Here is a 12,030-nt window from a genome sequence, read left to right as displayed (position 1 = left end):
AGACTTTGGAGGATTGTGGAAGACAGGAGGGCCTGGCATGACTTTGTCCATGGTGTCGCAAAGACTCGGACTCGACTGTGCGACTGAACAACAACAAGTGTTATGCTGATATGCAAATGATGCAAAAATGCATACATTTGGGGGAGGGGGATTCAGTGCAGGTAACCAGACAATACCATGAAAATAAAGACTTGAATAGAGCATTCTGGGGATGGAATGATTTCTGCCTGTGAAGTATAACCTTCACACATGCTTCCTTCTGTTGCAGTCCAAAATGCCCCTCAGTGTCACTCCTGGGAGGTCAGGGATCCTCTAGGAGTGGTATTGGGAGACATATTAGGCTGCAGTAGGAGAGGGAGGCAAGACAGTTGCACTCCATGGGCAAAAATCCAGTGGATCCAACTCAAAGAATAGAGGAGTGGATTCCCACGGGGCAAAAGCAAAACAGAAACAAGGATCTTTGGTTGAAACAGCAAGGATGAAAAATTTGAAAATCATCTCTAGTTGCCACCTTGTGTTTTGCCTTGTAGCTTAAAAGCCCTCTCTGTGGAAAATCACTTGCTCAACAGGAGATGACCAGTGGGTTAACCAAGGACTGATGACCAGGAGTTGCTTCCAGAGACTTGCTATGAATGAGTTCGCAGGCGGTCAGTTCATGGCAGAGGGTATCTAGGACTTCAAAAATATGTGGCTTTCCTTTAAAATGAAGACAAAATGAAGTTGGTAAGTTAGCATGTTAGGAGTGTGCAGTTTCAATAATAAAACGTCCTCTCTCTCTGAAAGCTGTAAATAGCAAAATAACAATGCAGATTTCCTGAAAATTAATTTGTGGAAAAGCCTTCTAGTTTATGTGAAAGTGATGCAGAGGGAAGCAGCTGCCAGCCGTTCTGGCTGTCCCGTGTGCTTCATGCACTTTGGTCATTTAATCCTCGCCCTTGAGTGAACAAAGGTTACATTTTTAAATCTGTATGTGGATGGTGTGCTGTGCAGCTGAACTTCTTGAAACCATAGCCACAGAAGGATGTAAAAACCATTTCCAGATTCAAATCACTGTTAGGCTCCTATTACAGTGATGCAAACCTTGTAATCTAATGCAATGGAGTCATTGTCATTTTGCTGTCAAAACAGTAACACTTGTTTATGGAAATTTGGGGGAGTTATTTATGCAGTGGTGAATGCAAAAAAACAAAACACAAGAACACACACATGCAAAAGAAGCAAGCTTGAATAGAAAGACAGTGAGTATGAGAGTCATTACAGTTTGGGGCTCAAATATTGCAGTCAGAACCTGGAAAAGATAAAGTGCACCATCTGAGCAAGGGAAAATGTCACATTAAACAAAAAACACCATGTGTCAGTGTCTTCTTTGGATATGCACATAATTTACTATCTATGTATCTAATAGTGACGTGTGGCCCCCAACTGCAGGTACTTAAATCCACGGACAGGACCACACTGACTCTTTCTGCATACCAACCAGGCTTGCAGAAAAATGCAAAAAGTTAAAAAAAATAAATGGAAGATTTACATTTTCCCAAATTAAAAAAAACTCTCTACTTGCGCAGACAGCACACTTACTAGTTGAGCTGGTGGTGGTGGTCACGGCAGATGTCAACTCTGAGCCCAGTCACCATGGTGGAGGATGCCAGGAGTTGCTACAGGCCCAGTTGCCATGGCAGCAGACTCCTTTTTTTGTGCCTGCCTGCTGCTGTGGCAGATGCTAGGAGAGGCTCCAGGCCTGGTCACACCAGCAGAGCCCTCTGGGAGATGCTCCCTGCCTAGCTCTGGGAGCCACTGCAAGCCCAGCTGTATGGCAGAGGACTCCAGGAAAGCCTATGGGGCTAGCCAAGGCAGTGGAGGACCCTGGGAGTCATTATAGCCTCAGAATGGCTCCCAGATATTGACACTGTAGGTAGGTGTTGGGGCCTGGAGTCACCATGGTGGAGAGAAGAAGAAGAAGAGATTGGATTTATACCTCACCCTTCACTCAGAGTCTCAGAGCAGCTTACAGTGTCCTTCCCTTCATCTCCCCACAACAGACAACCTGTGAGGTAGGTGGAGGTGACAGAGCTCTGACAGAAACTACTATTGAGAGAACAGCTCTGAGAGAACATGTGACTGGCTCAAGGTCACATCAGAAGGTGCATGTGGAAGAGTGGGGACTCAAACCTGGTTCTTCAGATTAGAGTCCACACTCTTAACCACTACTACACCAAACTGGCTCTCAGATGGAAAATTATTTTATTACTTTATTTATCAGATTTATATCCCACCCTCCCCCAGCAGGTTCAGATGAAATGAGAGATGGGATCCCCCCCCCATGAGTCTTGCGGGCCTCCCACTTGTATGTGCATAGATATAGATATATAGTCCCTTCTTAATATTTAACATAAACAACTCAAGCAAGGTAGCTTTTTTTTTACCCAGGATTGTTGGAATGTTTAGAATGTAGCCAGAAGAGTATCTCCTTTCATTGTGCAATGTTATTGTATGAAACTGGAGTCAGCAGCTTCTCTCACTATGTAATGGAAGTCCATAAATAGACCTTCTACCATATTTGTTCCACACAGATGCTTCCTTTCAGAACAATGTAACCATACCCACTTCCTATTCCAAAAATATTCTCATTTTTGTAAAATGTAGCTGAACATCTTAACTTGCAACCACCTATTCAATTAAAATTAAAACAATGTTTCCTGAATAAAGTTTGAAATTGGAGAGCACTGTGATGATTTTATTACTTTTTCATATTATCTCCAGTAAGCTTTTGCTTTCATGTTTAATGTGCAAAAGCAGGATTAGGTCACATGGAAGCAAAGAAAAAACAGATGTTCAGGTTATATTTTGTATTTATTTACTTTAAATTTCTATCCCACCCTCTCCGCAAGCGGACTCAGGGCGGCTAACAACATTCATATTTACAAGTTAAAACTAATAAAATATAGTTACAATTTAAAACCATCACGTGATGCTGTACCACTGCAATATAAACGAGTTCTTTTCTGATGGTGATCACATAGTAGCTCTATAATGATGTGGGGTGGCAGTCCACTCCCAGCTAGATATCAAAGGCCTGTTGGAACAGTTCAGTCTTGCAGGCCCTGTGGAAAGTAGAAAGATCCCGCAGGGCCCTTATGGCCTTCGGGAGAGCATTCCACAGTTCTGAAGCTACCACCGAGAAGGCCCTAACCCGTGTCAAATGCAACCTAGCCTCCTTTGGTCCAGGGATGGACAGTAGATTTTTTGTCCCTGAACGCAGTGCTCTCTGGGGAACATGTGGAGAAAGGTGGTCCTGTAGATAGACAGGCCCCTGAACATAGAGGGCTTTAAAGGTCAATACCAACACCTTGAAACGGACTCAGAACACAATAGGTAGCCAGTGCAGCTCTTTCAGCACTGGCTAAATGTGCTCCCATCAAGGAAGCCTCATTAACAGCTGTGCTGCAGTGTTCTGCACTAGTTGTAGTTTCCGAATCAGCGTCAAGGGTAGCCCCATGTAGAGAGCATTACAGTGATCTCGAGGTGACCGTAGCATGGATCACCATTGCTAAGTCGTCATGCTCCAGGAAAGGGGCCAACTGCCGCACCCGCCGACGATGAAAAAAGGCAGATCTGGTAGTGGCTGCTACCTGGGCCTCCATTATAAGAAAGGACTCCAGGAGCACACCTAAGCTCTTGACCTTAGGGGCTGGTATTAGTGCCACCCTGTCAAGAGCCGGCAGAGGGATCTCCCCCCCTCCCCCGGACCATCCCGGCTCAGATAGAGAACCTCCGTCTTTGCCGGATTCAGCTTCAACCGACTCAGCCTGAGCCAAGATGCTACAGCTTGAAGAGCCAGGTCTAGATTTTCTGGGGTACAGTCGGACTGGCCACCCTTCAATAGATAGAGCTGGGTGCCATCTGCATATTGGTGACATCCCAGCCAATACCTCCTGATAATCTGGGCAAGGGGGCGCATATAGATGTTAAATAACATCGGGGACAGAACCGCACCCTGTGGCACACTGCATATAAGTGGGTGCCTTTGGGATGATTCCTCCCTTATCACCACCCTTTGTCCCCGATCTTGGAGAAAGGAGGCCAACCACTGTAAGACAGACCCCTGAATCCCCATGTCGGCAAGGCGGCTAGTCAGTAGCTGGTGGTCAACTGTATCAAATGCGGCTGACAGATCTAATAATAGCACCACTGAGCCGCCCCGATCCAGGTGTCACATGAGGTCATATATGAGGGTGACCAGAACCGTCTCCGTCCCGTGACCTGGTCGAAAGCTGGACTGGAATAGATCCAGTGCGGAAGTGTCATCCAGGAATCCCTGTAGCTGAGTTGCCACCGTCCGCTCTATAACCTTACCCAATAAGGGAAGGTTTGATACCGGCCGATAGTTTGCCAATACGGCCGGATCTGCAGATGGTTTTTTCAAGAGGGGACAGACCACAGCCTCTTTAAGAGGTGTGGGAAAGATCTCTTCTACAAGGGATCTGTTGACAATATCCTGTAGTGGCTCACGTAGCAACGCCTCGCTAGCTTTTATGAGCCAGGACGGGCACAGGTCCAACCCACAGGTCGCAGGGCGTACAGCAAAAAGGATCCTGTCAACCTTCTTCAGGCTGAGTGGATTGAAGGAATCTAGAAATGGACCAGAAGACATGCTCGGTGCCTCAAGTTCTTTCACTATATCAGTTATGGCGGGAAGGTCATGTTGGAGCATCGAGACCTTATCTGAGAAAAAACTCGCAAAAGCCTCACAGCCAATTTCCAATTCTCTAACGTTTGGTTTACCTTGCGATAAAGTTGTTAGTGACCAAATTATACTAAACAATTGTGCTGGGCGTGAGGTCGCAGACACAATCTGGGACGCAAAGTAAATCTTCTTTGTGGTCCGGACTGCCATCTCATAGGTCCACATATATGATCTATAAGATATTCTCGTAGCTTCATCATGAGTGTGTCGCCATTGTCTCTCTAGTCGTCTCAATCACCGCTTCATCGATCGCAGCTCTGGGGTATACCACGGAGCGGATCATGAACGAGGATGAAGAGGACGTTGGGGAGCGGTCTCGTTGATGGCTGTAGAGAGCTGGCTATTCCAATCTCCACCAGCTCATCCACTGAGTCACCAGAGGGTCAGGGATCCTGTAAAGCCATTTGAAGCCGCAAAGGGTCCATCTGGCTTCGCGAATGAGCCAAAACTTGCTCACTGCCTAAACGGGGTAAGGGTGGAATGTCCACACGGGCCCTCAGGGCATAGTGGTCAGACCATGGCACTGCCTCGGCAGAAATCTGATCCACTATGACTTCTGCCGCAAAGATCAGGTCCAACGTGTGCCTGGCCTGATGTGTGGGTGTTGTTATATATTGGGAGAGTCCCACTGCTGCCATGGAAGAAACTAGGTCCGTCACCCAAGTGGAAGCCGCGTGTTCGGCATGGACATTGAAGCCACACAGGACTATATAATATCATAAGTAAGTTGCTTAAGCTGAAACAGACATGGAGAATTTTCCATGTGCTGGCCCACTTTGAATTGCTCGAAAAAGACAAAGAAAATGGGCAAGAGACCTTTTTTTGCTGGTCTGGCCTCTATGGAAGGATCTTTTGTTTCCAATGCACATATTTAAGTGCATCTTTCTCAAGTGAATGACTGTCTCTCCCAGTATGAACCTCTGGGCCAGTGATGTTCTCCAGCTTCTTCTTCATGTTGTGCTGCCCCTTAGGAGTGGTAGGTTGGCCTGGGCCTGGGTTTTGGCTCTGACCATCTGGAACAACCTGCCTGAGGAGGTCAGAAGGCCATCATCTCTACCAGTTTTTAGAAAAGATGAAAAATAGTCCTACTCAGGAAAACATTTCAGTGATATTTTAGAGCATTCTGGTGAGCTTTTTCGCATTCTGCCTTTCTCCACAGCATGTGCTTTTATTTTATTTTATTGTACGTGTGGCATTGACTCGTGATGAATCTGTTCAGTGATTAATTTTAATGCAAATGAGTTCTTAAGGTGACTATAGATAGTGTCTTTCTTTCTTTCTTTCTTTCTTTCTTTCTTTCTTTCTTTCTTTCTTTCTTTCTTTCTTTCTTTCTTTCTTTCTTTCTTTCTTTCTTCCTTCCTTCCTTCCTTCCTTCCTTTCTTTCTTTCTTTCTTTCTTTCTTTCTTTCTTTCTTTCTTTCTTTCTTTCTTTCTTTCTTTCTTTCTTTCTTGTAAGCACTTTGAACCCTCATGGAGACAGGCAGGATGATAAATATTTCAAATTAATTGTGACATATATTCCATTGCCCCAAAAGGCTGTCAGGGCAGCTCCTGGGCTGATCAGACATTACATGGGACAAGCGAGAGCTCAGCTGGCCTAAAGAGGAACAGTTTAAGTTTCACAATGTATGGGGGCACACTATGTAAAGATGGCCCTTTTTTAAGTGCCCAGGGAAATGCTGATCACCACTTTAGGGTCAGGAAGCAATTTTTCTTGAGGCCAGTTTGGCCAGGGATCCTGGAGGTTTTTCCCCATATTCTGGACATGGAACAGAGATCACTGAGAGTGTGAGGGGGAAAGGTATTGCGCAGGGGGTTGGGCTAGATTACTTCGGAGGTCTCTCCCAACTTTATTATTCTGTGATTCAAAAGATGCTGGGGTCAGTCAGGAGTGCAGAAAGGAAAAGGGCAAGGACAGGAGACAGAAGCACCTTTGTGTGAGAATATGTTTTAGCTACTGCAGCAAATGAAAGTTGTCTCCATTGTATATGCTTCTGCTGTTCAGAAATGGCAGGAAATAAGACAGTTACAGAGGGCCTAATGCTTTTGGGATACATAGATATGTCCAAGTAACAGGAAAGCCATCCTAGTAGCACCAGATAAGAATTTAAATCAGCCCAGGAATAGGTGAGAGGGCAGCAGCCCACAAAGTCCCTGATCCTTACTAACGGACAAGAGAACTGTGGAGTTAGTGATCCCGCTGGGGCAGGGGTGTCAATCATGCAGCCCGGGGGCTGAATCAGGCCCTCAGAGGGCTCCTATCAAGCCCCCAAGCAACTGGCTGTCATCTGCTTCCTTCTCCCTCTCTTTTGCTTCCTTCTGCATAACAGCTTGCTTTGCAAGGCTTGCTCAGTTGCACAGGAGTTACAGAGCAAAACCTCTATTTTCTCCATTGGGTGAGGCTCCTCCCTTGGGGAGGAAGGGGTGAGGCAGAGCTTGCTTTGCCAGGCTCTCTCAATCACATAGCAGAGCTACTGAGCCAAGCCTCTCTTTCTTCTATTAGCTGAGGCTCCTCCCCCTCCTGGTCACCTGGAGAAGGAAGGAAAGAGCCAGAGCTTCCTTTGCCCAGTTCCCTGGATCCCTTGGGAGAGATACAAAGAAAGCACCTTTAATACCACTGCTAATGTTTTAAGCATGTTTTAAGGTTTTTTAAAAAGAAATATTTAATTGTGTTTGTCTGTGTCCTTTATAAAGTTTATATCTCTGCTACCTAATTTTAAATAGGTATACATATGGCCTGACCCAACATGGCCCAGCCCAACCTGACATGTTCTGGCCCATCAAGGTCTCTTTTCTATCAGATGTGGCCCTCATAAAAATTAGTTTGACACCCCTGCACTAGGAAGTGGTCAACTGGTAGAACTGTAGGTGGGGGAGGTAATGTGCTGGTAAGGAGGACATTGTTTATGCTTTTTGTGTGGGATGTCAAGATATGGGGAAAATGCATTTCTAATTCAAGCCACACCACACCACTGAGAGGTAAATCCCACCGCACACACGCACACACACACACCCGCCCCTAGCTGGGCACAGGGATATGACGAACTATGCATTGGTTTCATTTTCTTACCATGTTGTGGATCACAGCAGGATTCCAAAGTGCTGAGTATGATCTTCCCCAGGGCTCGCTTAGATATGTTCTTTAAACATAAAAGAATATTATGGAACATTTAGGTTCAACAAAGGTTCGTACACATGCATCTTAACAGACAAATTAACAAGATTTCTAAATTAAATTAAATGTCATAACCAATGGTTTTTAAGGATAGCTCTTTGTTATGGAACTCTGAATCAAATAAACGGCATCAAAGATTATTTTGGCACTTTAGGATGTTTTAACTACCTCACAGGGAATGGATAAATATGAAACTGAAGTTTTAGAAGCTGGTTCTTGTGTAAATAGGTATTAGGTGCAGGAATACATGCTGCAGAATGAAAGCAGAAAAGAAGGAAACTGGAAGCATGTAAACCAGGTGAGTAAGACCTGGGCTGTGCATTGCCCTTCCCCCCCTTTTTTCAGGTAATGTAAATCCTGGGCTTGTCCAAAGGCATGAGTTTTAGCCCTTGGCTCTTAGCTCATGACTTGCAACTTGTGGTGCTTATGAGTTGTACCACAGGAACCAGGACATCCATATGGCTCATTGCTTACTCTAAGGGCGTTTTCGCACTGACCTTCAAGTGGCGCGACCACCCTCTTCACACCGGAGGATCTGCCCGGATTTCGCACAAGAAGCGCCGGCGCACCCAAAAGAGCCGGCTACTTCCGTCGCGAAACCAGCTCAAACGTTTTCCTGCTTCTTGGCGGTTTCCGTTTGAGCGGGTTTCGCGACGGAAGTAGCCGGCTCTTTTGGGTGCGCCGGCGCTTCTTGTGCGAAATCCGGGCAGATCCTCCGGTGTGAAGAGGGTGGTCGCGCTACTTGAAGGTCAGTGCGAAAACGCCCTAAGATTAGTAGCAGTCTGCTGGGTCACATACTTTTGTTTAATTCTATTGTTCATGTTTTATTTTGGAACCTGCTCTGAGTGTGGAGAAAAATGGGATAAAAATGTTCAGATATATAAATAAGCAGGAATGGTCATGCTGAAAGCATTCAAAGGGAGGAAAATGCATAAAAGTAACTGATGAGTCGTATCAGAGGCACAGGTAGGTTGTATGTATGCCAGTGGGAGGAGATGGGCTCCTCTGCAGTCCACTGCAATAATTTTGCTAAACTCTTTGCAGATGAAATCTCTTGCACCCACTCCAACTTGGATTCTCCAGCTGCAGACATTTTTGCACTGGAAAGATCTTGACATTGTGTGCATGCTCTGGTAACATCTAGATTAGATTACTTCAATGTCCTGTATGTGTGGCTGCCCTTGAAGACTGTCTGGATGCTACAGTTGGTACACAAAGCTGTGGCCAGAATGTTGACTGGAGTGAGTCACAGGGACCCTTTCACTCCTGACTTTTTCAATCTACACTGGCTCCCATTTGCTTCCAGGCCCAATTTAAGGGGCTGATATTGGTCTATATAGTTTGGGCCAGCATACCTCCTCCCATATTAGGCTTCCCATTCCCCAGGTCCCAGCAGGAGATTCCCCGATTTTACAAGCTTCCCCCTACCCCCAGCCAGCTGGCCAGCAGGGAAAGCCCCTCTCCCACACCCACCATGTACCTCTAGATCTGGGGTAGGACCTGCAAACAAGTCCAGTTTTAAAATGTGTGTGTGCCTTTAAATTGGAACAGGAAAAACTTCATGGAGAAGGGTTAGCAACAACAGACCTCTGAGTGCAGCCCCTCTGTTTGTTTTGCTTTCATTTTGGACAAGTGAGTGTGTGTGTAAAAGAGCAGCGTAGCCCCTGTACTTTCCAGACCTCGTTGTGGAGGCACCAGAGACTCCTGCTTTGTTCTACTGCTTCAAACCAACATGGCTGCCCACTTGCACCAGAGACAGTTAAGCGTGTGTGTGAGTGAGAGAGAGAAAGTGGGGAGGGGGGAGGGGAGAGAACGCTATTATTCCCTATGGAGACTTATTCTCATAGGAAATAATGGAGAATTGATCTGCGGGTATCTGGAGCTCTGGTGGGGGGGGCTGTTTTTTGAGTTAGAGGCACCAGATTTGCAGCATAGCATCCAGTATCTCTCCCCAAAATACCCCACAAGTTTCAAAAAGATTGGACCAGGGGGCCAATTCTAGGAACGCCAAAAGAAGGTGCCCCTATCCTTCATTATTTCCTATGGAGGGAAGGGATTTAAAAGATGTGTGGTCCCTTTAAATGTGATGGCCAGAACTCCCTTGAAGTTCAATTATGCTTGTCACACCCTTGCTCCTGGCTCTGCCCCAATGTCTCCTGGCTCCACCCCCAAAGTCCCCAGATATTTCTTGAATTGGACTTGGCAACCCTATCCCATATAAATATAGTTGTCGATTTGGCCACTGCTTTTTACCTTCGATTGACAAAGACTGACTTTGAGACAAATTGGGAAAGACCATATGAATGTATCTTTCCACTCCAGTAATCTTTAGAGGTCTTTCTTCCGGTGCCCCCGTCATCTGAGACTAGACAGGTAGCAAACTGAGAAAGGGCCTTTGGAACTTCCTCCCCATGGAGATTTGTCTGTCTCCCTCTGTCATTGTCTTCCACCAATGGGGGAAATATTTTTGTTTCATTTGGTATATTCCCAGTAAACTCTTCTGGGCCTTCCTGCCTGATTGTGCTGTGTTCGTATGTCTACATGTTTTTATTACATTGTTAAATAGTTTACATATACATTTACAATGCTGTTTCTAGGGTTACCAGGCCTACTTACCTGGCCAGTGGGGTGGGGGGGGTGGGAAGGAGCCTTCCAGAGGTGGGGAAGGCAGGGCGACATCACTGCGTATGATGCTATTGGTGCAATGACATCACATGGATATGTCACACTGTGACAATCTAGCATCTTGGTCAAAACTCTAGAGTTTCTTCCCAAATACTAGGTGCTAGAACATCACCTTATGACATGCCCGGTGTGATAATGTCACTTCCACATGTCATTGCACTAACAATGTTGATGCAGGAGGGGGCTGTTTGAGGGTGGGGCTTCCCTCACCTGCCAGCTGGCCACTGGCGGATTGGAGCCTCCAGAATTGGGGGAACCCCTGCCTAGACTGGGGGCCTGGCAACCCTAGCTGTTTCAATGTTTGAAATGTCTCAATGCCTTGATGTTTGTTGCCCTGAAATATCTATTTGGGTGGAAAGGTAGCACAAAAATGTTCAAAACAAATAAATAAAAGTAAACACTCAAATGCAGTGAGGAAGGGACTGAGTTTTCTGGACAAAAAATTATACTGGCTGCAGCAGACTCAACCAAGGCAGCTTTGAAAGCTCAGTAGGTCTCTCTGAAGGTTAAGGCAGTGTCACTCAGTTCCATATTAGAGTAGGATGGCTACCAAGAATCTTGCAAATGCGTTGCTGTATGGATTCTTAGTATTCTTCCCAGGGTGCTGTCAGTCATCCTATTCATTAACAGCTTTTTATCGCTGCCCTGAGCTACAATACATGACTGCACACAAGACTCAAAAGCACTGTTCTCACAACAGCATGACACACTGCTTGATGGATCATCTGCTAAACTGGAATGATTTTCAAAAACATGGCTGGTCAGTGAGGGACGTGTCAGAACTCTGACATAGGATGCGGCTATGCCTTCTGTCAATCATAATGTCATGCCACTTTCATAACATATCCCTCATGGTAGTGTTATTGATCCGAACAGGAAGCTCTGTCACATCAAAGACATGACAGCCCTGTTAAGTGAATTAATACAACAGGGAATGCTACATTTATTCCCAACAAACATCCACAGGATTCAGGCCTATTTTAAGCATGCTACAACAATGATCAGATCTAGTCATGTTCATAATAAATAACAGTGAATTTCTAGCTCCACTGCAGGTAAATTTGTTCTGCATATGCAGTATTTAATTACAGTACATTTGCAATATCTGTTTCACAGCCAATATTAACATAAATTCCTCCCCAAACAAGATGAAAATAACTTTTTAAAAACTATCCATATATAACATCTTGGTTTTTAAAGCTTTTCTGTGTATTTTATAATATTTTTGATAATATAGGAATGGGTGGAGGTTAAAATAATAAAAATCATCATCATCATCAACATCATCATCATTGCTGTCTCAGTGGCTTGGGAAGGATGGCTTTCTTCATTTTATATAACCAGTGACTCCATCCAAGTTCCTTCATTGCATCAACTAATTTTTTTCTGTTTACTGGATTTTTCAAGCTATTTCTAGTGTTTTGCTG

At 45.2% G+C, this 12,030-nt stretch overlaps 1 protein-coding gene across 1 annotated transcript in view; it reads right to left on the bottom strand.

The window, feature by feature from the left end:
• Positions 1 to 367: 367 nt before the first annotated feature.
• LOC132572600 (EF-hand and coiled-coil domain-containing protein 1-like) overlaps positions 368 to 12,030 on the bottom strand; it is a 137,148-nt gene continuing 125,485 nt past the window's right edge. The window contains exons 7-8 of the mRNA XM_060239849.1: positions 7,814 to 7,883; positions 368 to 696 (exon numbers count right to left, since the gene is read on the bottom strand). Coding sequence (XP_060095832.1) covers positions 563 to 696; positions 7,814 to 7,883 — 204 coding nt within the window. The 3' untranslated portion in view covers positions 368 to 562. The remainder of the gene's footprint in view (positions 697 to 7,813; positions 7,884 to 12,030) is intronic.

The sequence above is a fragment of the Heteronotia binoei genome, chromosome 5 (genome assembly GCF_032191835.1).
Source record: "Heteronotia binoei isolate CCM8104 ecotype False Entrance Well chromosome 5, APGP_CSIRO_Hbin_v1, whole genome shotgun sequence".
Classification (NCBI taxonomy): Eukaryota; Metazoa; Chordata; class Lepidosauria; order Squamata; family Gekkonidae; genus Heteronotia; species Heteronotia binoei.
Note: the sequence above shows the minus strand (reverse complement) of the source record. Positions and strands in the feature narration are given on the sequence as shown.